This window comes from Giraffa tippelskirchi, chromosome 12 (assembly GCF_054371585.1).
Source record: "Giraffa tippelskirchi isolate mGirTip1 chromosome 12, T2T-mGirTip1v1.2.pri, whole genome shotgun sequence".
Taxonomy (NCBI): domain Eukaryota; kingdom Metazoa; phylum Chordata; class Mammalia; order Artiodactyla; family Giraffidae; genus Giraffa; species Giraffa tippelskirchi.
This window is the reverse complement of record NC_137286.1, coordinates 103,528,852-103,556,812: the sequence shown is the minus strand read 5'-3', so window position 1 is coordinate 103,556,812 and position 27,961 is coordinate 103,528,852. Positions and strand designations below refer to the sequence as shown.

Below are 27,961 nucleotides of genomic sequence, written 5' to 3'. Positions count from 1 at the left end.
GGCAGTCGAGGCTCTTAACATGGTGAGGAGGGGGCTTGGGTCCTGCTTGTCTACAACTGGAGGGGGGTGAGGGGCACCCAAGGGTGCATCGACTTCAAACCTGAGTCGCTGGTTTCCAGGTTGACTTGGCATTATCCACACAAACACCCTCTGCTGAGGAGGTAGGAACTCAGGGCAACCCTGTTGGACAATGGTGGGCTCCTCTGGCATCCCTGGGCCCTGGGCCTTTTGGCTTTTATCCCTCAAGTTGCTCCCAAAGGAGGTTTCAGGTGTTCGCCAGCACCATGGCATCACATCACTCTGACCAACTTCAGTACTCAGCAGCCACTTTCAGTGAGAAAATTCAGCTGCAGGTGGTGCATTGCACTAAAGAGGGTTAAATTAGTGTTTTGGGGAGAGGGACGCATATGTCATACACTCTGCTTTGGAACAGATTGAAGCTGAAGCTGGGGCTCCCATGTCTCATAAAGGAAGGACATGCCACAGCCCCAACCCCAAGGTGACCATGCTGGCAGCCAAGAGCCTGGCCCCGTCTCCGTGTCCCTGGTGATGCACGTGACCGTGGAGGAAAAACTAGTTCCAGATCCGTGGGAAAAACACACAAGGAATGAGATGCAACATCCCACTTATTGGACCCTGAACTCTCATAACCTGTTTTTCTGCTCTTCCCTAGTTTATAAGCATCTGTTCGAACTTTCTCCTGCTGTCACACCCGCAGCCCTCAGGCCTGGACCTGCCTTCTCACGTCTCCCTGCCCCTCCAGATGCCTGCAGACCGGTCCCAACTCCTCCACACAAGAGCTGAAACAGGTTGCTGCTATCTCAAACCAGTCTCATGGAGCTAAGGTGCTTTGTCCATAAATTCAAGACAGAGAATAAGGCCTAGAGCTCACTGTTGACCTGCCAAATAATTTCTAACTATGGAAAAGAGGCTTCTAAACACCATCCAGTGGCACAGAGAGAGAAAGAAAATGACACAGGGTGCATAGTCCACAGGCATCCAGTTCTTGGGTGGAGATGATATTTTAGAGTTGTGTCTGGAGGTCTGGGGGACAATCTATGTTTACTCCTTTCTGTCCAAAAGAGGGTTTACTGAACAGACAAGAATCCCAGGCGGTTGAGACCATAGAACAGAGGGCCTGATGCAAGGAGTGCATTTGGGTCTTAGGCTCTATGTCAGATTTAAGATACATGAAAACTAAAAACACTGAAACTCACCCATTAAGAGTAAGACGGTGTTGGTTGATCCCATATGAAGTGATGGGATCACTTATTACCTGCAGAGGCACATAACTCCAATGACCATGGGATCAGGGGACTGATGATGGAGGGCTGGGGCTTCCAAGGAAGACAGGACAGTTTCTGGGTGAGGAGGGAGCCGGGCACGACTGGAAGGACCCCACTCATGCACAGACACACGTGGCCTCTCTGCTGAAGGGCTTTAAGGAAACACGAGGCAGAGATGAGCAGGAGGTGTCATAAGGCCACCCCACCTATGGTGACATGCACGTGGTTGGAAGCTGTGACACGCCGGCTGGGCCTCCAGTCCTGCCATGAGGCCAAATTCCAGCATCTCTCCCGCCTCTTGGGGGCCACCGAGGAGCCTGAATCTCAGTTGAAGGGGTCCAGGCTCCTGCTGACTACGCAGAAACAAGCCCTATAAGCCCCAGGAAGCCTCCTACCCCGGACCCAGTTCACAAGTCCTCCAGAGCAGAGGCCTAGCCTGAGTCCCTCCACCATCACAACTGCCTTCACATTTTACATCTTCTTCTCTGAAAACACAGTTGATACCTACATCATAGCATAGAAACAGAAGCCTTAGAAACGGAATCTCAGAGCCCTGGGGTGAACCCCTGGGGGGGCCGTGTGTACAGCTGACCCCCGGCCAGCAGGTGTCCCAGTGGGAGGCGCTGGCCTCAAGGCTCTGCTCCTCCTCCCCGCCTCCTTCCAGCCCCTGGAGGGAGTGAACTGAGGGTCACCCAATCTCCCTGTGCCCCGAGAACCAGGTGGCTCAAGAAGGGGCAGCCTGACTCTCCTGTCCTCTTGGGCTCAATCAGCAGCTTCACTCTCTCTGTTTCTCTTTCTCCCAGGATCCTGGAGGCAATAGGATTAGAAGCACAAAGTTGACTTTACAGCAAAAAACATCTGCAGGGATGACGAGGGCCACTTCATAGTGATAAAATGATACCACACGGACAGTTGCCCACTTGGGGCTGTTCGGCGTTGTTGGAGGTGCACAATGCTCTTACAACATTCTTTCTTTAATATTTATTTATTCAGCTGCATCGGGTCTTAGTTGCGGCATGCCAGATCTCCATTTCACCATGAGGGATCGTCTGTTGCAGCGCACAGACTCTCTAGTCGCAGTGCACAGGCATAGTTGCTCTGAGGCATGTGGGATCCTAACTTTCCGACCAGGGATCGAACCCAGGTCCCCATTGGGGACCTTTGCAAAGTGGATTCTTGCTTGGCAAGGTGGATTCTTAACCAGTGGACCACCAGAGAAGTCCCTCTTGTCAACATTCTTGCATTTAAATCAAAATTGTTTTGAATATGATCAGTTGACCAAGAAGATATAATAATTTTATGTGTCTAATAACCTAGATTCAAATATATGTGTGTGTGTATGTGTGTATGTGTGTGTGTGCTCAGTCGTGTTCAACTCTTTGCAACCCTGTGGACTGTAGTCCACCAGACTCCTCTGTCCATGAGATTTCCCAGGCAGGAACACTGGAGTGGGTTGCCATTTCCTCCTCCAGGGGATCTTCCCGATCCAGGGATCAAACTCACGTCTCTGGCAGGTGTATTCACGCCTAGGCAGGTGTATTCTTTACCACTGAACCACTGACGATTTGAATCACCACCTGGGAGATTCAAACACATAAAGCAATAAATAAATAACAGACAAATCTACAAACACATTCAGTGATTTTGACCTACTTTCATAATTAACAGACAAAAATCAGCCAGGATATAGATTTGGACAAGCCAGATATCTCTTTGAAAAACAGCTTGGCATTATCTTTAAAATCACAGATATGCAAACCCAGAACTCCCAATTTGCGAGGTACAACCTGCAGAGAAACAACACATGTGACTCATATACAAAAATATTCATAATACCGCTGCTCATTGCCCACAGCCTTGTACAACAGCCAAGTCCCATCCACAGTCAAATGAGTAAGTAACTGGGTTATATTCACCGGAGAGAATCCTACATGGCAGTAGAACCAGAGGACTAAGTTTGCACAGAACAGCATGGATGAATCTCAAAGCACTAATGCTGGGATGAAGGAACAGAGTATGACTCCACTCCTACACAATTTAGAAAGAGTGAAAGCTCACGTGCCATGGTTAAGATAGAGACGTGCGTGCTCACACTGTAGTGGACAGTCAGGTGGGCGGTCACTCTGAGGGGTGGGAGGTAGACTAGAGAGAGAGGCACACGGGGGTCTTCTAAGTATTAAACTGTACGTATATCTGGCTTGGCCAATAAGTTCATTTGGGTTTTTCTATTACCACCCAAATGGCCTCATTGGCCAATCCGATACTTTCATAGCAACTTCAGCTATGTTGGCTATTATTTACCGGTAAAAGCAATATTTTTCAAACTTAAGAAAGCTGAGAGGCCCTGAGTGCTGTCCTGCCCAGAGCAGCTCTGCCTTCCTCTTCTCTGCTCCTCTCAGGTACCTGATCCTCCCTGCCCCCCACCCAGGCGACTTCCAACACCACACCCTCCCCCATTGCCGTCTGCCGCCAGGAAAGAGGCGGCCGTGGGTTGGGAGGCAAGGCCCAGCTGGTCTGGGTTCTGGGCCCTGACCTACCTCCAGCTGGGAGAAAGGAAGTCCTCACAGGGCCACACTAGTCCCTAAGGACCCACGTGGGGCTTCCTCCTTGTAAAAAGCACACATCTGCCTTCACCTTTCCTGTCTTGGGCTTATCAAAGGCAAGAAAGGGCTATGTTGGAGCAAAATTCAAACATTTCGGATCTTCAACCTTTTGGCATCATCTGTTCCCAAAGTCCAGTACCGAGGGGCAGAGGCAGAAATGACAGAAAATTAAAGCCAGGTGGCTGGGGGCGGGGAAGGGTGACATCTCTGAAGATGTCAAGCGCCTTCCATGCTCGGCAGAAGAACCTGGTCCCCAAGAATGACCCCACTCAGGGTATTTCCCATCCACGATGGGGACCCAGCCAGGCCCAGAGGCTTCCAGAAATAATTCTTCTTCTTTTTTTTTAATAGATTGTTGACACCTGTATATAAAATAGATTCCTATAAACAGACATTTTCCAAAAGCTTTCCAACTGCAGGGTGTCTACCTAAAGCCTGAGAAATGTAAGCCTGGGGCTTATTTTCCCTCCACGTGGGAACCAGGCCCAGCAGCAGCTCCAGCTGCGCCTCCAAAAATGGGCAAGAGTGGCCAGGCGCACCTCCCGCCCCCTCGGCTAGCCGCAGAGGCCAGAGACCTGAGACAGAGGGAAAGCAGGCTTCACCGCCGGCCTTCTCCCTTGTGACGAAAAAGTCTGCAGAGTCTCCACTCCCCGCCCCCCCACCCCCGGCACCCCCTGCCCCTCGCCGCTCCCACCCCTCCCCCGCCAGGCGCCCTGCCCACCCCAGCATCCCTGTCCCTTCCCTAAGCTCCCTGGCCCCCTCCCTCCTGCATCCATCAGGCCACTGGTAGGGGGTCACTCCCTCCACCCCCACCTGCTCCTCTCTGCTGCTGCTCTGGGCGTCCTGCCTCCTTTTCTGTCCTCCTCAGCATCTCTGCTCAGCCCTGTCTGGCCCATTTCTGGCTTTTTGCTTCCACTTTTAACCAACCCCACCCCACAGGCTTCCCTGCTGCCCCAGATGGTCAAGAATCCGCCTGTGGATGCGGATGACCGGGATTTGGTCCCTGGGTTGCAAAGATCCCCTGGAGGAGGACATGGCAACCCACTCCAGTATCCTAGCCTGGGACAATCCCATGGACAGAGGAGCCTAGTGGGCTACAGTCCATGGGGTCACAAAGAGTCCAGACAGGACTGAGAGACTAAGCACAGCACAGCACCCCCCCTACACCCCACGCCCTGGCCTCAATTATCCATACAGTAGCAGAGCGTCCTTTTAAAACTGGCAATCAGGGACTTCTCTGGCGGTCCAGTGGTTAGGACTCTGGACTTCCATGGCAAGAGGCACAGGTTCGACCCCCCAGTTGGGAAGTAAGATCCCACGTGCCCTGCTCAGCCAAAAAACAAAACCCTGGAAATCAGACCTATCCAGGCTCCTCCCCCAACGTGGCTTCCCTCATTTTCTGGATGAGGTCCAAAGTCAGCCCCCCATCCCCATCCCCCCCACCCCCATGACATGGCCCTGCCTGTCTCTCCTGTCTCCTTATGCCCATCTTCCAACCTGCTCTCCAGATTCCTTCAATACGTCCAGCTAAGGCCGGGCTGGGGGGTCTTGCCCTGGCCCCTCTGCCTCTCCAGTCTCCCCTTAAGATGTCCAGGTGGCTCCTCTCAGATTCCCTCTCTGCTCTCACATCCCCTCATAACAGAGGCCTTCCCTGCCCCTGCCTCTTCACCGCATCTCGGGGTCTGCGCTCCTGTGCGGTCCACACACGCCCAGGACATCATAGGTATGTTTTACAGGCCTGTTTCCTGCTGTGGCCTACACTACAAGGTACATTCCATGCCAGGGACTTGTTGGTCTGAATCAATTATTTCTTCATTCCCAGAGCTAACAACACTGACACGTAGTAGGCTCTCAATAAGTACGTGGATGAACCAAGGACTTAAAAATTATATAAATACTTTCAACATTTTCTTTTACCTTAAAACACACACATGGTAATTTACTTGCCAATATTTTGACTCAGGGCCGAAGTCTTTCTTTCGAGTGATGCCCTCACTGGGGAATCTTGCTATCTCGGTTTTTGTGTAAATCACACCTGTAATAAATTATCTACAATTTCAGATTTTGTTTTCTTTAAAGGGGTTGGAGATCTTAAAGACTGTTGAAAGACAACTTAAGTACAGAATCCTTGTTCTTATTTTTCCCCTGGTGTCCCCTACACCTAATTTAAAGCAAATATTGTTACCTGTATTGGATCTTTTCAGATCGTTCAACTGAGCTTCCAAAGAAGCAACTCTCCCTTCCACTCATTATATTTGCATACGTAATATTTAATTGACTGATGTCTTAAGCACAATATCATGAACCTCAGGCATCAGCTGGTTTAGGAAAAAACAAAGCTGCCCTCAAAGGCGTGCAGGTGAGTTGGAGAGATTGCAGGTTCACTCGCACCTGCCAGCGAGTTTGCTCCAGTGAGACTCCGAGCGGAGGTGGCGAGTCCTCCTGTAGAAGGCAAGTCCCCAGCGCAAGCACACGGCCGTCGCGATGGAAACTGGTCTGGCACCATGGGAGAGAACCAGAAAGCAAACGAAGGGCAGCTGGATGTAGTGAAGGGGCTTCCCAGGTGGCTCAGTGGTAGAGAATCCACCTGCCAATGAGAGAGACTCAGGAGACGTAGGTTCGATCCCTAGGTCAGGAGGATCCCCTGGAGAAGGAAATGGCAACCCACTCCAATATTCTTGCCTGGAAAATCCCAGGGACGGAGGAGTCTGGCGGGCTACAGTCCAGGGGGTTGCAAAGAGTCAGACATGAATGAGCGACTGAGGACGCTCACACGAGGTTACTAGGAGTAAATGAGATAGTACGTCAGGGGTCTGGTTCAGTAAATGTCAGTTCCCTTATTCAGCTCTTCAGTAGTCTGTGAGGAACCCTGTTTTCATGGCTGACTGTGTACTCAATCAAATTATGAATTCTCTGTATCAGCAAAGTAAATTTTAATAACAAAGTAGTACTTCTCTGGACAAGGCAATGGCACCCCACTCCAGTACTCTTGCCTGGAAAATCCCATGGACGGAGGAGCCTGGTAGGCTGCGGTCCATGGGGTCGCTAAGAGTCGGACGACTGAGCGACTTCACTTTCACTTTTCCCTTTCATGCACTGGAGAAGGAAATGGCACCCCACTCCAGTATTCTTGCCTGGAGAATCCCAGGGACGGCGGAGCCTGGTGGGCTGCTGTCTATGGGGTCGCACAGAGTCGGACACGACTGGAGCAACGCAGCAGCAGCAGCAGCAGCAGCGGCACTTCTCTTGACCTGTCTGCACATTGCCTACACTTGTCTTCTATGTGCCGATGGGAAGGTTGGCCTCAACTGTGGGTCTCCTGTTCCCACACTCCCGGTCTGGTCACTCACTGACACTGTCTTCCAAAGGCCCCCTGCTGGGGTCCCGGCCTGGTGGGCTCACACACACGCGCACACCTTGGTCATGGGAAGTTTTCCCCCTCCCACCTTCTCAAATGTGTGGGCTCTGGCCCGCTGTCCTGCAACCCAGTTCAGATGTAGGATCAGTCATGAGCTCTAAAAGCAAAGCTAAATGTTTATCATCCTTCAGGTAAAATTTTCACTGCAGCTTTCAAGGCGATTTGCAAACCCTGCTTGGGAATGAGGAGGATGGAGTTTGAGGCCCAAATCTGTCCCTCTGGGAAGTGCACCTGTGTGTTTATGACACCTGTTTTCATCAGACCAGAGCCACCAGCAGACACCGCCCCCACCTTCTCTGATGGATGGAACCACAGTCACTGTGTGTGACACCGATGTGAGCCAGTTCTGCTGTTTTGACTCCCATTCTGGAGTCCATTTATGAATGACCTGATAATTTGTCGTTTAGTTGCTCAGTCGTGTCTCTTTTTTTTGCAACTCCATGGACTGCAGCACGCCAGGCATCCCTGTCCTTCACCATCTCCCAGAGTTTGCTCAAACTCCTGTCCATTGAGTCAGTGATGACATCCAACCATCCCATCCTGTCGCCCCCTTCTCCTGCCCTCAATCTTTCCCAGCATCAGGGTCTTTTCCAATGAGTTGGCTCTTCAAATCAGGTGGCCAAAGTATTGGAGCTTCAGCTTCAGCCCTTCCAATGGTCCATATAGTCAAAGCTCCAGTTTTTCCAGTACTCATGTAGAGATGTGAGAGCTGGACCATAAAGAAGGCTGAGTGCCGAAGAATTGATGCTTTTGAATTGTGGTGCTGGAGAAGATCCTTGAGAGTCCTTTGGACAACAAGGAGATCAAATCAGTCAATCCTAAAGGAAATCAACCCTGACCACTGCTTAATTTGACTTTTCAACAGTGCTCCCATCAGGTCCACTCCAGACTGGCCGTGACCTTACAGAAACATAATCTAGAACTTCAAAGGAGTCCTAACAAAGGCCCCAAACTGGATGATTAGAACTACCTGGGAGCCTTTGAGAATGAGCTCTCTCAATGCCAGCAAGTTGAGATTGTCTGGATTTGGAAATGACTTATCAGTAGAGTGGGGTGATTTTTCTTGCTCTTGAAAGTTTTGCTTATTTAAAAACAATTTGGAGAAATGAAGTGTTCACTAAGTTCTGCATCAGTTTCTTTATACGCAAATCCTTGACAACAAGTGAGGAAATTTAAGAAAGGAACCCGTTATAAAGGTGGATTATAAGTGGCTTACTTGGTAAGCCTGGTGGCTCAGATGGTGAAGAATCACCTGTAATGCAGGAGTCTGGGGTTCGATCCCTGGGTGGGGAAGATCCCCTGGAGAAGGGAATGGCTACCTACTTCAGCCTTTTTGCCTGGGAAATCCCATGGACAGAGGAGCCTGCTGGGCTACGGTCCATGGGATTGTAAAAAGAGTCGGACATGACTGAACAAATGCCTAATACTTTAACTACTATTTTCACTTTCATAGTAAGTGGCATATGACGAATAGTGTGAGCTTGTTTCTTCAGGAATCAGGTCCGTAGTGGCTGCTTGAGAGAGAATTCCTAAGAGCACTGTAGAACCCTCTTTAGGAACCAAAGGGTTAAGAGCTTGGCAGTGAACTTATACCTAGTTGACACCTTCCAGCTGAGTGACTTTGGAGACAGTCACTTAACCTTGGAGAGGCCTAGTTTCCTTTTTGTGTAAAGTGAGGATATCATGACGTCTGAGACACTGTCTTCAAGCTACCTTTTAAAAAAATGTAAAATGCTGAGTATAAAGCCTATCACACACTCAACTCAAAAATGATGGGTTATTTCAGCAGACCTGGAGATTTAAAAAAAATGGTTGATAGCTTATCATAAAGAACAGACCAATGAAGAAAGGTGAAGAGGGTTTCAAATAACTTACACACAAGCATTGGATGACACAGGAAGCTGGAAAAGGAGGGGGGGTGTCATGGCTTTTCAACAGTCTGTGAAACACTCTCTTGAATACAATGTCATTTACTCAAAGTTCAGTATGTTACAGATGTTTATCTCAGGTCCCCAGGCAGCTGGCTCCCCCGTTACTGTTTTTAACTCTGAGAACTCTCCTTCAGAGACTCGAATGAGAGTGCTGCCTGGCCAGGCTTCCCAAGAACCATGGGGATCAAGAAACAGCAATTTTTAAGTCACTCAACAGAGGACCAGGCTTCGTGTCAAGTTCACGTGATCATTTTACAGGAGCAAGTAGGCCAGTGGAAGGGAGAACGGGGTGTTAGGAACAGTGACTGCAAAGGTATCTTGCCCTCTAAGATTCTACGATACGAAATTTAAATTTTTAAACTTGGGATTTGGGGAAAGACAACACCACTAAATAAAGACGAATACATGCACGGTGCGTGCTGAATAAACGCAGGCACGGATGGAACGCCAGTTTACGCTCATGGGATGTGTTCTGGGAAAATCTCTTTGGGCGACAGGAGTAGTAAACTTTTGAGGAAAAGCAGTAAGACAGCACCCACAGTGTATACTTCTAATTCGCAAATGCATTTTGAAGAGGAAAAAAACACATGAAACCCCACAGGCACAAATAGACCAACTTTAATAGATATTATTTTGTATTTATATAGCGCCTTCTTCAAGAACCTTAGATGCTTTACAGACATTGTATCTAATTAATCCCCACAACAACCCTGTGAGGTAGGTATTACTCCCATTTTACAAGATAGGGAGACTGAAGCACAGAGAGGTTAAGTGACTTGCCCAAGGTCACACAGTTAAATTCACTGAAGAGCCAGAACCTGAGTGCCTTAGCCTCCCGGCTCCCAGGTAAATACCTCATGAGAGAAATCTTCAATGAAAAAGTAGCTTTAAAGAAAGTATCAAGAGTAGTATGTTATGGAAGTGAGGTCTTTCTACTGCCATCAAGGAAAGGAAAAACTCTACACGGATGGTTAGAGGCGACGAGACCCATATATTACACACCACCCCCCCCTTCTCCCTTTGCCTAGAGTCTCAGGGCTCCTGTCTCCGGCCAGCTTCTAAAGGTACCGCTGCCAAGGCAGAAGCCGTGTGACTTAGAAGTGAGACTTAATTTAGAATATTTACTTTCAGTTACGATAATTCATAGAAATTCTTATTCCAATACACAAAATACGGGACAGCCATCCCAACAAACATGTACACAGTTAGACAGCAACCAGCCACCGTGTACAACTGAAACCCACCCCTCCTTTCAGCCGGTCAGCCAACACACAACCTCATGTCGCTTTCTAGACGCGTCACTTTTCTTCTCTGTCTGCATTTCTCCCCCCAGCCCTAAACCCTCCGTGTTTTTAAAGCATACTGCGTTTCTGAGAAGCTTCCAGACGTTACACTTAAATGCAGCTGCACTTAAGAGGACAAAGTAAATGGAGAACCATCATGCTATTGTCCCGCCCCTGACAGGTCGTCCTATTAAACAGGGTGTAGATGTGAACAGTGTGTGACTAAGTGGAACTCAAGAAAAATGTGAGAACTTGCTTTCATAGAAAATTTAACCTTGGCTTTCACTTTACTGTACGTTTTTTTCTAATGCAAAATGTAAAGTTTACAACACAATACAGTATCCCAACGCTGTACCTTTATGCAAATGACTTCATCTATCTTTCTTCTACATGCCACGGCCCAATGCAAGTCAAACTGGTTCAGCATCACGTTACTCCTCGTCTCTGGGCTGAAAGATGCAGAAATTCAGCTTTAAACTACAAGACGATTTGGCTGAAGCCCTCAAAGCAAAAAAAAATGTATGCACCTCCAGAGCTCTGACCTTGCCCACATTCTTGTGATTCTCTGAGCAACACTGGTAGATTGGGCAGGCCATGTAATTTGTATGAAACCATCCCAGCCAGGGGTAAGGCTTTAGAAACTGTTATCTGTAAAAGCAATCTGTCAGAAGACATCATCATTTTCTCCCGGCACATTTGTTTCAACAGCCCAATTAGCTAAGTGACCCTGTTAAAGATCTATTCGTGGAACGAATAGGTGAAGTCATTTCCTGAGCTAAAAGATACAGATAATAAATGTTAATAATAGCAGCAGACAAAAACATTCTTCTTTGTTGCTTGTTTTTTTTTTTCCAGATTCAATAGTATTAGTAAAATAAGTTTAGAAAATTACAGCAATTAAAAAAAAAGAAAGATTACTGCCTGAAAAAGACTTGGATAAAGAACATCTAAGACCTGATTGCTATTATCTTGAATATACAGTCAATTATTTTCTGCAAGTTACATTCGGCCACTGTCAGACAACTTACTGATGTATAGCAAAGTGTCAACTGCAATGGTTTACATACATCTTACATCACGCATGTCACTTCTTGAAACTCCCAACAGAATGAAGTCTTTACAAACACAAAGTTAAATTTCTGAACACTCTTCCAGTAAGATCTGTAAAGGTGGAAGGGGGGGGGGAAAGGACTTGCTTTCAAAGTACTCCTGGTTGACCTCATTAATGCACTCCTCACAGGGTCTGTCAGCTCCCCAGGAAGGCTGGGGTTGGGATGGTCACTTCTTTCCAGGATAAAGAACATCTGAAAATAATGTAACTGCTGTAACATGAGTTTCCAAACATGGCCTCAGCCTGAAACAGAGTACTGAAGAACCCTTAAGACTAGCACACCACTACCGCACCAGTATTTCTTCCATCATTCCACAACAATAGGGAATTTTTTGATTTTTTTTTTTTAATTTTACTGAAATTAAAGCTGAATAAAACTTACAACTCGGAACAAATATTTAGAGCCAGAGATATCAGTTCCTCCTGGAAAAAGAATAATTTACCTTCTCTCACTGCAATTTTTCTTAGGGTAACTTATGGTTTAAAATAGTTTAAAAATTCACCTTTAAAATAGAAACAAACGAAAGGATTCATTAAACTGACAAAAACTAATAAAAATATGCTCAAATTTACCAACAGAATCATGGGCACTTCATACAATACTTAGACTCTACCAGTTTTAAGTAAAATAAATAAGGAAAAAAATTATAATTACAAAGCCAGTCTTTCCCCTTGGGGAAACAAAAAGCCACTTTTGACCAATTGTTCCCTAGATATACATATACTGTATATGATTATAAGCTTCTTCAGAGAAGCAAACGTATTTGCCTTCCTGACACTGGATTCTAGCATCTGTTAAGTCTCTTCACATCAGGAAGGCGACTGCAAGTGTTGGGCCCAAAAAGCATTTCTGGTTTACGCTCGAAAAGACTACCCAGTGTTCTCTCTCTACGTGTCCAACCCAGGCGCGCGCGTGTATGGCGTGTTCAGCATCACCTCCTGCCATCGTCAGTATAACCTCGCACAGACTCCCGTTCTCTCTGCTGCACCCCCAAGGAGCTCAATCACTACTGGTGCAATGAAGGAAGAGAAAATGCATGTCGGTTACTGGAAGGCTGTTTTACAAGAGGAGCTGGTATCTCTGATTTCACCGCCTCGTGCGGAACTGCACAGACAGCATGATACCTGAGCGAATCAATCAACTACCAGGATAGGAAGAGCGTGTTAACCCATAGTCTTTGCTTTATTGTGTGCAAAGTGTGCTGCTGCCCCCCTGAGCTTCCTGCTGTTCTCTTTTCTTGGAAAAATCGGTGCTTGATCCTTTCCCAAATAACCAGAGAAGAAATGAGGCAGAAAGTCTCTCTTCATCACAGTTCCCTCAGTCCCGGGACTGATAGAAAAGGATGTAGCCAGACTCAGAGTTCTTCGAGATATCTGATGTTAACCCGTAGAATTCTTCAATAGCTTGTGCATCTATTTTCTGCGAGGGAAAAAAACAAACATCAGTACAAAAATGAGCTCTTTGGACTGCTGGAATCTAGTAAAAGCATCAACCTTTCTTAGGATAATGTCTTTCATCTTCTCATTTGTAAAGCAGCTCTGCACAATCAGAATGGCTTGGATGATGCCCAGTATTGGTGAGAACGTGTAACAAACGAACTCTCATTCACAGCTGGGAGTGCAAAATGGCACCAGACACAAACAAAATGCTTTTATCATCTTCTAAGCCTGAACATACCCTGTGACTCAGCAATTCTAATCCTAGGTACAGGCCGAACTATAAGAAACAACTAATTGTCAACCATTTGGGATCTATGAACATAGTAGTTTCATAAGGTCCAATCTAATATATGCACAAGAAAAAAATGAGTGCATATGACCAGTGAAAGACTTGTACGAGGGTAACCAAGGCAGTTTTATTTTAATTTTAATAGTTATTAAAATCACTGCAGATGGTGACTGCAGCCATGAAATTAAAAGACACTTACTCCTTGGAAGGAAAGTTACGACCAACCTAGATAGCACATTAAAAAGCAGAGACATTACTTTGCCAACAAAGGTCCGTCTAGTCAAGTCTACGGTTTTTCCAGTGGTCATGTATGGATGTGAGAGCTGGACTATAAAGAAAGCTGAGCGCTGAAGAATTGATGCTTTTGAACTGTGGTGTTGGAGAAAACTCTTGAGAGTCCCTTGGACTGCAAGGAGATCCAAACAGTCCATCCTAAAGGAGATCAGTCCTGGGTGTTCATTGGAAGGACTGATGTTGAAGCTGAAACTCAATACTTTGGCCACCTGATGTGAAGAGCTGACTCACTGGAAAAGACCCTGATGCTGGGAAAGATTGAGGGTAGGAGGAGAAGGGGACGACAGAGGATGAGATGGCTGGATGGCATCACCGACTCGATGGACATAGGTTTGGGTGGACTTAGGGAGTTAGTGATGGACAGGGAGGCCTGGTGTGCTGTGGTTCATGGGGTCGCAAAGAGTAGGACACGACTGAGCGACTGAAATGAACTGAAATGGACAAAAAGCCAAGTTTCTAACATGGTATATTTGTACAATGGAAAATTAGATAGCAATTAAAAAGAAAAGAAGTGCTACTGCAGGTAACAAGAGTGAACTGCATAAATACTAATGAGTGAAAAAAGACACCAAAGAAGTCATACTGGATCAGTCCACTTGTATTCAAACATAGACAAAATTAACCCCAGTAAGATAATAAAATGAGAAATAGTTGGTTCCAGGGAACAGTGGATGGGGGAGGAAAGCTGTAGGTACTGAAGGGGAAAAGGAATAAGAGAGCTTGTTGGGGTATTGAAATAAATACACTATTTCTTGATCGGATGGCAGTTACATGTGTGCACTCGTGTGCGTGTGTTCAAATGTACCAATTTAAACTGTTGCTTAAAATCTGCACACTTAACTGTGTCTTATAGCTCAATAAATTTTTTTTTAATAGTGTAAGTTGTTTTTCTTTTCTTAACTAGCTCTGTGGTTGAAAGATCTCCCTTGTTTTATTCTAAACATTTTCAGGGCTAGCTGACTGTTCCAGCAGCCCTGGAACTGGATATTAGGGAGTGAGAAGTAGGAATTCGATTACAACCTGAAGACCTGTCATATACAATGAGAAGCTGGAAGGAAAAAGTCACGAGCAAGATACACACATAACTTTGAAGGAAAACAAGAAATCAGGAAACTACTTACTTCTACAATGTCGTCATCAAACAACAACCAAAATTCATGACTCTTAACTATTGCAATATAATGGCCTCGATTGGGACCACTAAAACAAAGAGAAATAAAAGTTAACTTTATACAAAGTTTATTAATATTACTCTTCTATGTCCTAAATTCCATGTCCTATAAAGGAGAAAAACTGAAACAGATAAAAATGTTCCTTATCTATTCTTTCCCCCCAAGAGATCAAGCTATATTGATCTGAACTGTCATTCGATTTTAAAATAATTTGTATTCTACTTTGAGAGATATAACCAGTATTCTATTTATATAACGCTATACCATTAAAACTCTTTGTTGCCTTTTAAAATTATTATTTTTGAAGTAATGTTCAAATTTGATTCTGCAAGAGACTTAAATAAAACTTTCTAGCATTTTTGTGGGGCAGGAGAGGCCAGAACACACTGAATTAAACTATCAAACAATGTACGTAGAATTCTTTCTGAGTCTTAACCCTTGGCAACAGTTTTTCTTGAGGAAAAATTCCACATGATGCTTTAAAAAGATACTGAAACCTTGGATCTGCAATCAAGCTCTAACTTCATAAACTTCTCTAAACAAATAATTTATTTTCAGTATTATTAGCGATAGTTTCAAGTATTTAATTCTTAGCAACATGTAATTATTATAATTGCCTCTGCATTTCATTTTAAATAAACCTGGGATACAGAAATCTAGAAAAATGTAAAAATAAAGGTGGGTTGTTTTTTTTTTTGGCCATGCTGCGTGGCTTGTGGGATCTTCGTTCCCCAACCAGAGACTGAACTCGCGTCCCCTGCAGCGGAAGAGTAGAGTCCCAACCACAAGACCACCAGTGAATTCCCTAAAAGAAATTCTTTTTAAAGAACATATCAAAGATTTTTTTAACTGCTCCCAGTTACTTAAGTATGACTCACTAGAAAAGCTTATATAATTTTTAATTAATTTACAATTCTACCACAATTATTATATTATAGACCTTGAAAAAATTTTCAACACAAATTATCCTTTATGATTCTGAATACTATTTTAAAAGCAGCAACCTCAGATCTGAGAATAAGCTGCCTCCCAGTTTCTTTAGATCTTTGTTCCCGTAGTTAAAATGAGTATCTTTGGTGACAGAAAGATATGACGAGAGTACTTTTTCCCTGCAGAAGAAAACGGCTTCAACTTAAAAACAAATATTAATGCTAACATAAACCTCCAGTCTGATCATTACAGCAGGGTTCTGTAAGTTATCTGATACTGTTTTCCTCTGTTCAGGTGTCATTACTTACTTCAGAAACAGAATGCTCCAAAAATGGAAAAGCAAGATCACTGCTGAGGATAAATGACAGGGAACGGGCTGACACAGACCATGGAGGTTAAAGACTGTGACAGACGTGGACCCCCTCCCAGCTATCTTGACATACTGTGAGCAGAAAGGTGGGAGGGAGGGACAGCTAACAAGAACTGGGATATAATATGCTGTTAGTACAAGTTTCCAAACACCAGGGGAAAAGGAGGAGTGTCCTGTTTTAAAATTATTACAAGAAGGAAATTTCTTGGTGGTCCAGTGGTTAGGACTCACACTTTCACTGGCTAAGCCCTGGTTCAATCCCTAGGGAGGGAACTAAGATCCCACAAGCTGCACGGTACAGCCAAAAAATATTCATATATATAAAATAAAATTAATACAGGAAATTGTAAACAGTCAATGAAGACTATATGTCCCAAATATAAATGCTGATTATGCAATGCTCTTGTGGTCTGAGAATCTTTTTGAGCTATTTTATAAATTAAGATCTATAGATGAGATAGTACATTAAATTAGCTAATAGGAAACACACACACGGACTTGTAAAATTGGAAAACTCATCTTTGAAGGTTATCTCCAAAGCCTTCTAAAAGTGTCATTCACAATCATTAACATGATGAACATATCCAACTAGTCTCAGATTTATTTATTTTGTAAAACCTCTTTAAGTAGCATCTTTTTATCTTTTTACCAACAACTAAGAAAAATGAAAAAGAAAACTAACAGGACTTAAAAGTTCTCAGAGTAACATTTAGATGGTGGTGCTGGTTTAGTCACTAAGTCATGTCTGACTCTGCGACCCCATGGACTGTAGCCCACCATGCTCCTCTGCCCATGGGATTCTCCACGCAAGAATACTGGAGTGGGTTGCCATTCCCTTCCCCAGGGGATCTTCCCAACCCAGGAATTGAACCTGGGTCTCCTGCACTGCAGGCAAATTCTTTACCAACTGAGCTACGAGGGAAGCCCCTATTTAGATAATAAGAACAAGTATCAGATCCGAGCAATAACACACTATTTTAACATATAAAAGCTTTAAGGAGGAGATGGCAAAATGGATCCGAAATCCTCATTCTGAAACAAACTCATCTCAGTCCTAGAGTGCTGGGGGTACAGAATTTCTGACAGGCCCGCCTCTGAGTGGCTCTGGGGTGTCCTGTGCGCACCGCCCAACCCCCGAGCCTTCTGCCGGCACGGCCCACCCCCATTACCTTCCACAGTGAACCACGACGGCCACAAGGTCATACATTCTGTCAGGATTGGTCGCATCGCCTGAAGTGTTAAACAGACGAAGTTCTAAAGGAAAAACCACCCGGTAAGAAAGTTTTGTGTATCGATGAAGTTGATCCATATACTTAAATCTTTTCAGATGCAGAGCTAGAATCATGGGCAGCTTTTTCACTTTCATCCTGTCAGAATAAACATGAAGACAGAATTTCGTAACAGACATTCACCATGGCCTTTTGAACTATCAAACCGCAGGATTCAGTTAACCGTTGACGGTCAGTTTTATTAGCCCGGCACTGCCCACTTCCGCATATTTCTACCTGTGCCTTTTTTAAGCTTTTTATTTTGTGTTGGGGTAGAGCTGATTAATAATGCTGTGATTGTCTGAGGTGAACAGCGATTTACTGTGACTCTCACATCAGCAGAGCACCATTCTGACGGTTTTAAGATGGCCCCCCGTCCCCCACCATCTCCACACCACACAATGTGACGTGGAACTCCGTGTGGCTCCCAAACTGAGGTTCAGCCCTTTATTTTAAGAACTCTGTACTCCTGAAATAGAGGTCCCTTATGACAAGGCTGACTGCAGGCGCTGCCTGTGTCTGGTGGAGGAAAACCGGTTCCTAAGAGCTGCTGTGAGCAGAGACTGAAATCCATTTGTTCTACTCATCTATGTAAGTCAGGAACAGACTGGGAATAGGAGAGAGAGAGAGAGAGAGAAAGAGAGAAGAGCAATGAAGACCAGCCACTCAGGGCGTTTCACAGAGACCGGATAAGCTCCTTACTAGCAGCTCTGACTGCGTGGATCCCGGAAAGGCAATAAAATAACCTGGAAACACAGGAATGGGGTTTCTACCAGTGAAGTCCAGGCCTCCTCATCCTCAACAATCCTGAAGACCCCCTCCACGCCATCTCTGCTTCCCCACGTCACCGCACGGCAGCCTCTTCTTACAAAATTCGCTGCCAACGCTTTCCCTTCCGACAGAAACAGCTGTTCTCCTTGGTCCTCCATCAGCACTTTATAGACTTACTCTGTCTCGGTAGAGTTTGCTCCACTACAAAATACGGAGATGGTTGTGGTCTCTCTCCGTCTGGGGTCTGGACTCTGGGCAGACAGAAACCATCTCTTTCACCGTATTTCTCCACTACCCAGTAATACGCCTGGCACGTAGCAGGTACTTGACAAACAGTGCGGGACTGAATTCTGTATGTGTTCAGTGAAGCAAAACACTTTTCATAATTAAAAAAAAAAATTTCCTAAGCTACTGCCTCTAATAAAGTGAAACAAAAATCATTTTATAGCCTTATTTGAAACCTGCATTCTACAGATCTTCAGTGTGGAGGAGCAGCTGATTATCCCAGAAATATTTACTAACCTGGCCAGTGGAAAACATTAGTGAAAATAAATGTAAAAAGCTAATCTTTCCTGGAAAACCAGCCAGCCACAGGAATTAATAGTCTTTATGCCCTTTTCCTCAATAATTCCATTTCTAGAAATTAAATATATAACCTCAAATACAATATCCCTGAGCCCTCACTGAGACTGAGAAACAGGCATATTTACAATCTCAAAATATCTCCACACAAAATGCATATGAGTTACAAGTAGGGAGAAAGCACAGCTTAACAGCTTGACGCTGGGAGACAGCACCTCAGTCAAGTGACCAGAGAGAACGCCAGCAATCACGGGACATACAGAGCAGGCCCCAGACCATCCTGGGAAAGGCTGGCTGCGGGGCTGACCCTCAGCTGGCATCTGGGAACTTGATCTGGGGGTGCTCCCGCTGTTCCCTAGCTGGTAAGTGGGTCTCGATGTGCCTGAACTTGTTGTGCAGATCATATGGTTTACGCCGAACACCTGCTTCCCGTCCAGGAGCCTGGAGTTTTGGTACACGCCTGAAGGCGTGGTGGATGAAGAATCTGCCTGTGATGCATTAGACATAAGAGACTCAGGTTTGATCCCTGGGTCAGGAAGATCTCCTGGAGGAGGAAATGGCAACCCACTCCAGTATTCTTGCCTGGAGAACCCCACAGACAGAGGAGCCTGGCGGATTGTGGTCCATGGGCCCATAAAGAGTTGGACACTGAGTGACTGGGCGTGTACGCACACACACAGGCAGGGAATGCCTAGGTGACCTGCCCCCAGTAAATCTCAGGCAGCGCACTGAGTGTGATGAGCTTTTCTGGGGGACAATGCTGTCACATTCAATGCTGGAGAAACAAGTGTGTCCATGTGACTCCACGGGAACAGGACACTTGGAAGCTGGCTTGGCTTCCCCTTTGCTGATCAGACCTATCACTGTTCCCTGTGACAAACCTTAGCTGTGAGCAGGACTGCAGACGCTGAGTCCTGTGAGTCCTTCTAGGGAAGGAATAAATCCAGGAGTGGTCGTGGGGGACACATGACACGTATCAAAATCATGTACCATTTAAAAAGAACACAGCCTCACCTCTGTGTGATTCGTGCCCAGAATACACAATCTGAACCTCATCACAAGAAAACATGAGATGGACCCAAAGAAGGACATTCTGTAAAACAACTAACCCGTAATTTTTAAGTGTCAAGAGGGTGAAAGTCAAGCAAAGACTAATAAGGAACTGCTCCTGATGTAAAAAGATGACAGAGCCATGAAAGCTCAATGCAACGTGTGCTTCTGGACTGGATCCTTTCTTTCCATGAAGGACATTACTGGGACATCTGGTGATGCGGTCTATGACAGCAGTGGCATGTCAGTGCTGCTCTCAGGAGGTGGACGGACATGGGACAGGGGAAACCTCCTTGCTGGCAGGACACTGCTACCGAAGTCTCAAAATTGTGGGACGTCACAGCAGGGACCCACTCTCAAATGGTTTAGGGTGAAAAAGCATTCTTGGTATAATGTTCACAAGACTTTGAGGCTGCTTCAAAATAAAAAGTAAAATAACCGGGGTGATGATGAGTCTATCTTCTGAAACCAGAATACGGTCTTCGTGGTGACACACTGAGAGAAGGCATGAGTCCTATGGAGGAACAGTGAGACTGGGGTGAGCGTGAGGAAAGCACTTTTCCCCTCTTCCTTCCTCACCAAGAGAAAGCTTACACAGCGAGGAAAGCTTCAAAGCAGAATCCTCTCCCTGTATTGGTTTATGGTGATCAAACACTCATCAAGTGTGGACAGTCACTCGCGGTAGCACAGAGTTGAGCACTGTTTGCCTGGTAACTACCTAATGTGTTTGTCTAGTAATTACCTAATGAGTCTCAACGGTTAGTGATAAAATGAGGGATGATTACTCATTGCAAACTGCCAAAGATCACTTTTGGCTAGAACATCCATGGCCAAAGAATCACTATGAATTTCAGAAAACACTAAATTACCGTTTGTGTGCTTCCTGTTTGCTGCGACATTCTTCACAGTAATATTTGTATTCACTGCATAGAGTTTCTGTGTTGCTAAAACCCCTGTGTAAAATTCAAAATAAATTAGTTTTGCTTATACCAGAAAATGATGTATTCATTTAAAGATATTCTAAAAACCAAAGATAATCATTAACTGTCAAAATAAATAATTCTACACTTACCTTAAGCAGTGAGTAATTGATGTGTTTTGTTCCACGTCAACAGAAAGGTCTAAAAAATCTTCATCTTTGCTGCTTATCTGTAGAAATAAGAGAATTAATTACTTTTGATTTCTTTAGATATCAGTAAATCACTACTCCAAAATGACAGAATTAAATGTGGGTTATTATTAGTATTATTAAATATATAAAGAACCTTTTCCCCCAAGTTGAAAAGAAACTACTTGAGTCATGCAAGTTTACAAAAGGATGCTGAATCAATAGCCTTCATTATATTTACAGGAAAACACCAAAGTGCACCTATGGCTGCTCTCCTTACTGGCAAAGGCTGGTGTGATGTGAAATCCCATCACTTCCCCGAATCCTGGTATTGGGGGTGGTTTAGTCACTCAGTCGTGGCCCACTCTTTCAACCCCATGGACTGTAGCCCACCAAGCTCCTTTGTCCATGATGTAAAGCATAAAACAAACCATGCCATATACAAGAATTCTTAAAAAACATAGGACAAGGTTGAATGAGAATGGCTGGTAAAGGACATGATCTCTGTACTATTTAATTATTTAAGAACAAAATTACCATTTAAGAAAAAATATTAGCCCAACATGCCAAACTGAGCCTTCACTTATGACCTTCTTTCATTTCTCCTCCTAATTTAACCATGTTCTGTTTGAATTATGAATAAATCATTTATAATGATCTAAAGTTACTACTTATTCAGTGAACTGGAGTAGGACACACTACTCATGCTGGCTGCCTCCCTTGACAGGATGCAACAGGAGGGACGTCAGACTTGGTCCCCGGGACCCCGCCCCCCACCACCACACAATTCTACACGCACAGATGGTCTGTGATGACTTTTTCGATATGACACCAAAAGCATTTAAAGAAAATCAAAAGCATTTCCACGAAGGAAATAAAAACAAGCCAGACTTTATTAAAATATAAAATTAAAGCATTAAAAACTTCTGATCTGACAAAGGCATGGTTCAGAGAATGTGAAGATGAGCCACAGGCTGGGAGAAATCCTTGCAAATGACACATCTGACAAAGGCCTGGTATCTAAAATGTACAAAGTACTCCTAAAACTCAACAACTAGAAAACAAACAACCTGATTTGAAAAATGGGCCAAAGACTAGTACTGATACCTCACCAAAGAAGATATATACATGGCAAACGGGTACGTGAAAAGATGTTCCATATTATATGCCATTAGAGAAATGCAAATTAAAACAATGAGACAACAGTACATGCCTATTAGAACAGCCAAAATCCAAAACACCAACATCAGCACCTGCTGACCAGGATGTGGAGCAACAGGAACCCTCCCTCACTGCTGGTGGGAATGTGAATGGTACAGTCACTCTGTATTTCCTTCCAAAACTAAACGTACTCTTCCTACCACACGATCTAGCAACTGCGCCCCTGACCACTAACCGAGGCGCTGAAAACTTATATCCACACACAATCCTGCACGTGCATGTTCAGAGCAGCTTTATTCATAACTACCAAAACCTGGAAGCAACCTAGATGTCCTTCAGTAGGTGAATGGATAAACTCTGGTACATCCAGACAATAAAATGTAAATCAGCAATGAAAAGAAATGAGCTATCAAGCTGTGAAAAGACAGGTGGGAACATTAAATACCTACTGCTGAGTGAAAGAAGCCAATCTGAAAAGGCCACATACTCTACGATTCCAACCACGTGGCATCTGGAAAGGGCAAACTGTGGAGGCAGTAAAATGGCCAGTGGCCGCCAGGGGCTGGGGGAGGAGGGAGGCACAAATACATGGGGCTCAGAGGGTCGTCAGAGCAGCGAGACTACTCTGTATGACACTGCGGTCACCACACGGCCCTCCTGTTCAACGTGAAGTCTCAAAACAGTTGAAACTGCAGCGAGTGTTCCTCTGCCAGTTCAGGGTTCAGTCAACAAGCAGGCAGCTGAGGGGCGTGTCGGTCACGGGCACCACAACTCTCAAATTCACTCTCATACTCATCTTCAAAGAACTTTTAACACAATGGGTTAGACGTGTTCTATATGGCATTTTATGATATACTTACGGTTTCACAAGTAAGACATCTGGTTTCATTAGTCAGTGTTCCCTGAAAGATCTCATGAACCCATGTTGGGTCTGGTGTGCTGTTATTTTCACTGTCAATGTTACCATTAGGCAAACGACCATTTTGTTTCTCCTGCTTTCTCTCTTCTTGTAAAATATCAGCAATGGTATTTAGTAGGTAATTTAGGAATTCGTGGGCATCTTGCTGCATGTAGTTGTCAAAGAGCTCTAAAAAATAAGAATACATAGAGAATTATTTCAGAATGAATAACTTCATTAAAAAACTAAATTAACAAAAGAAAATCTAGTATTCTATCAGAACTACATAAAATGTTTGGGATTGTAGGTAATGGATAAGAAACAGGTATCTGTCACATATACAAATTATGACTCGAATTTGGGGAAAATAAAGTTATGATGAATAAAAATCTTCTAAAAAATACTAACTGATCAAAAAAGAGAAAACCTGTTCTCATATGTAATGTATTTAGGTGGTAAGAAACAACTGCTTTTTATCAGTTCACTTAATCCATCATCCCATAAATACTACAAAAAGGCAAAATGGTTGTCTGATGAGGCCTTACAAATAGCTGTTGAAAGGAGAGAAGTGAAAGGCAAAGGAAAAAAGGAAAGATATACCCATTTGAATGGAGAGTTCCAAAGAATAGCAAGGAGAGATAAGAAAGCCTTCCTCAGTGATCAATGCGAAGAAATAGAGGAAAACAATAGAATGGGAAAGACTAGAGATCTCTTCAAGAAAATTAGAGATACCAAGGGAACATTTCATGTAAAGACGGGCACAATAAAGGACAGAAATGGTATGGGCCTAACAGAAGCAGAAGATATTAAGAAAAGGTGGCAAGAATACACAGAAGAACTATACAAGATCTTCATGACCCAGATAATCACAATGGTGTGATCACTCACCTAGAGCCAGACATCCTGGAATGTGAAGTCAAGCAGGCCTTAGAAAGCACCACGACAAAAAAAGCTACTGGAGGTGATGGAATTTCTCCATCATTTCTCTCATTTGAAATTAAGCTATTTCAAATCCTAAAAGATGATGCTGTAAAGTGCTGCACTCAATATGTCAGCAAATTTGGAAAACTCAGCAGTGGCCACAGGACTGGAAAAGGGCAGTTTTCATTCCAATCTCAAAGAAAGGCAATGCCAAAGAATGCTCAAACTACTGCACAATTGCATTCATCTCACACGCTAGCAAATTAATGCTCAAAATTCTCCAAGTCAGGCTTCAACAGTGAACCATGAACTTCCAGATGTTCAAGCTGGATTTAGAAAAGGCAGAGGAACCAGAGATCAAATTGCCAACATCCGCTGGATCATCGAAAAAGCAAGAGAATTCCAGAAAAACATCTGCTGCTGCTTTATTGACTATGCCAAAGCCTTGACTGTATAGATCACAACAAACTGGAAAATTCTTAAAGAGATGGTAATACCAGACCACCTGACCTCCTGAGAAATCTGTATGCAGGTCAGGAAACAGACATGGAACAACAGACTGGTTCAAAATCGGGAAAGAAGTACGTCAAGGCTGTATATTGTCACCCTGCTTATTTAGCTTATATGCAGAGTATATCATGTGAAATGCTGAGCTGGATGAAGCACAAGCTAGAATCAAAATTGCCAGGAGAAATATCAATAACCTCAGATATGCAGATGATACCACCCTTATGGCAGAAAGTGAAGAAAAACTAAAGAGCCTCTTGATGAAAGTGAAAGAGAAGAGTGAAAAAGTTGGCTTAAAGCTCAACATTCAGAAAACTAAGGTCATGGCATCTGGTCCCATCACTTCATGGGAAATAGATGGGGAAACAGTGGCAACAGTGAGAGACTTTATTTTTTTGGGCTCCAAAATCACTGCAGATGGTGACTGCAGCCATGAAATTGAAAGACACCTGCTCCTTGATAACCAACCTAGACAGCATATTAAAAAGCAGAGACATTACTTTGCCAACAAAGGTCTGTCTAGTCAAAGCTATGGTTTTTCCAATAGTCATGTATGGATGTGAGAGTCAGACTATAAAGGAAGCTGAGTGCCGCAGAATTGATGCTTTTGAACTGTGGTGTTGGAAAACACTCTTGAGAGTCCCTTGGACTGCAAAGAGATCCAACCAGTCCATTCTAAAGGAAATCAGTCCTAAATAGTCATTGGAAGGACTGATGCTGAAGCTGAAACTCCAATACTTTGGCCACCTGATGCGAAGAACTGACTCGTTTGAAAAGACCCTGATGCTGGGAAAGATTGAAGGGAGGAGGAGAAGGGGACGACAGAGGATGAGATGGTTGGATGGCATCACCGACTCAATGTACATGAGTTTGAGTAAATTCCGGGAGTTGATGATGGACAGAGAGGCCTGGCATGCTGCAGTCCATGGGGTTGCAAAGAGTCAGACACGACTGAGTGACTGAACTGAACAGATGAATACTACAACAGGGCAAGTTTTAAAGCAGAAAGTGGACAACGTCGTGGCAGTGCCAGGGCAAATGCATACGAACCACAGAGGAAGCGTTGGACATGATAAATCACCCCGTGTACACCATCTGACTGAGTCAAGTGAGGCCTGGAACCTGCACTTCTCTAAGCTCCTCCGGGTGATTCTGTTGTGCAGTCAGGTTTAGGGAACAAAGGCATCATAGAAAATCTATTTAATCCAGAGAATCTCTAAGGGCCCTTCCAAACATGAGACCTGTAACTCCATGGAACGTCCCCCATAGCTACTCAAATGAGTCGCTGTCATGGCAACGCTAAGTGCTTGACCTGTGCTCACATCACGCACCTGAGCCTAGAGAGGAAGACTTTCCAGGGCAGGGCCTCATGCCATCTTCCTAACAACCCCATGACACCGCTATTAGTAGTATTTCACAAGTTAGGAAATAGGAGAGAGTGGTAAAGACACTGCCAGCAATCAGCAGGACCAGGACTCAAGCCAGGCTGACCGGCCTCACCCAGGGGACTCAGGCAGCTGGGCCACCTGGACACACAGGCGTCTGCACCCAGCCAACAAGACGCACTCAGACCACCACCCAGTCAGGAAGCTTCACCTCCAGAGCTTATATAAGTTCAGGAAGTTCACGGTTTACATTTTCAAAATGATAGAATAGAAACCGATTAGAAAATCAAGAGAAAGCCTCCCTAAGACAAAAGGAATTTAAAAATTACATTTTAGAAGAGCCGCAGATTTGACCACATAAGACTAAGTTCTACACATTAGAAATCATTTAAAAAGTTTAAGATGATAAAACATGAAAGGTATCAACATCTCCAACATAAAAAGAATTTATACAAAAGACAAAGTTGCCAAAAGACTTGAAATCAACAACTTATAGAAACAAAATTTTAAAGGTTAAATGAAATGCATGAAAAAACATTCAACCCCATGGTAAACCAAAAAGGTCATTAGACATTTCTTGAACGAATGAATGAATGGACAGACCACAGGCACTGAAACAGTGAAGGTGACATAAGAAGAACAAACCTGGCCCCCAACAGCAATGTAAATGACACGCATTGCTACAAGCCAGCTGTTCTGACTTCAAGCCACGTTAGGAGAGGTGACCCTCTGCATAGGTGAAAACCCACGTAAAACCACAGTCGGCCCCTTGTATGTGCACATCCTCTGCACCTGTGGATTTGAGCCACCACAGATGACGCAGGGCTGTAGTACTGACTACTGAAAAAAATCCTCATATAAGTGGACCCATGCTGCCCAAAGTTCAAGGGTACATGAGTTTTCTACCACGACAAAATTTTTTAAGTGTCCTACCAACACAGACGAAAAAAAAACCACCTCTCCGAGAAGACCTGAATCAGTCTCATTCTAACAGAGTTGTACTTGGCTTTCTCACAAACAGAAGATACTCGACACATCTGGAATTTAAGACAGTAAGTAGGTTTAGCTTGAATCAGGGAGATACAAAAAAAGATGTGCTTTTGTGAACAATTAATCTATATTTGTATATGGAGAAAATGAACAAAACTTTTAATATGGTTATCAGATTAAAAAACATTAACCTATAATCATATTATTCCAGCACCTTCATATGTTTTAGGAAGTTCAGTATGACCCATGCTTCTCTCAATTCATGTGACAACGAACAGTGTCAACTGAGTTAAGGGCAGGACTCCCCATTAATAACCAACCTTAGAGACTTCTCAAATCATATTTCTATGGGCATCATTATATTCGACAGATAACAAGTGAAACTAAAAATAAACACCCAATTTTCTTTCTACAGCGACTGAAATGCCTACATCCAAACAAACAAGCAAAAAGAATTCCACACATTTCTCAAGTCCATCCGAACTTCCCGAGGTGGCTCACCACCCTGAACAGACGCTGGGCTCAGATGTCAGGGAGGACACGGGCCTGACAGGTTACCTTAACATCCTTGAGTGCCAGTGACATTGCGTCAACTGAGGAAGTAGTGACTAATGATGGGCTTGCTAGGGAAATCAAATGAAAAATATTTGAAGAGAGAAAAAGGAAGTGGGGGTGTAGCCAGTAACTATTTTTAAAAGGGGGAGTGGGGTAGGGGGTGGAGTTTAAACCATACATCCTAAGCCAGAAAGTTTCATTTATTGTGTTGGTGCTTTCCTTTGCCTGGGGTGTGACTCCTGGCAAGTCTTTTAGCTTCTTTTTTTTTTTTCATGGCGAAAGTGGGGGAAATATAATGGTCTTTCATCAGGTTATTGTAAGGATCAAATGAGTTAATATTCATGAAAAGCATTACCAAAAAAAACAAATGAACAGTAATTGGAAGAAAAAAAAATCAACCAAAAAACTGCAGAAGACCCCACAACTTTTCTTTTTTCAATATTTGGCTGCACCGGGTCTTAGCTGTAGCATGCAGGATGTAGTTCCCTGATCAGGGATCAAACCCAGCCATCCCCAACTCCCTGGCCCCCGCCCACATTGGGAGCCTGGAGTCTTAGTCACTGGACCACCAGGGAAGTGTCCCGCAACAACTTTCCTTGATCAGAGAGCCAAGCAGGCAAAAAAAGAGAAATGATGAT

General features: G+C 44.3%; 1 protein-coding gene and 1 pseudogene across 12 annotated transcripts in view; both read right to left on the bottom strand.

Moving 5' to 3' along the window:
• Positions 1-1,764, bottom strand: part of LOC145529301 (ATP-dependent RNA helicase DDX55 pseudogene) — a 31,898-nt pseudogene extending 30,134 nt beyond the window's left edge. Inside the window, exon 1 of the transcript XR_014071105.1 lies at positions 1,218-1,764. The product of XR_014071105.1 is annotated as an ATP-dependent RNA helicase DDX55 pseudogene, transcript variant X3 (transcript). The remainder of the gene's footprint in view (positions 1-1,217) is intronic.
• An 8,074-nt stretch (positions 1,765-9,838) lies between these two features.
• Positions 9,839-27,961, bottom strand: part of USP12 (ubiquitin specific peptidase 12) — a 56,568-nt gene continuing 38,445 nt past the window's right edge. For 10 of the 11 annotated variants that reach the window (XM_081549415.1, XM_081549410.1, XM_081549413.1 and 7 more), the window contains 6 exons: positions 22,928-23,154; positions 20,871-20,947; positions 20,668-20,751; positions 17,297-17,494; positions 14,777-14,855; positions 9,839-13,052 (listed from right to left, as the gene is read on the bottom strand). In XM_081549415.1, the coding sequence (XP_081405541.1) occupies positions 12,951-13,052; positions 14,777-14,855; positions 17,297-17,494; positions 20,668-20,751; positions 20,871-20,947; positions 22,928-23,154 (767 nt within the window). In that variant the 3' untranslated portion in view covers positions 9,839-12,950. The remainder of the gene's footprint in view (positions 13,053-14,776; positions 14,856-17,296; positions 17,495-20,667; positions 20,752-20,870; positions 20,948-22,927; positions 23,155-27,961) is intronic. The other variant, XR_014071102.1, reaches the window with a different exon arrangement.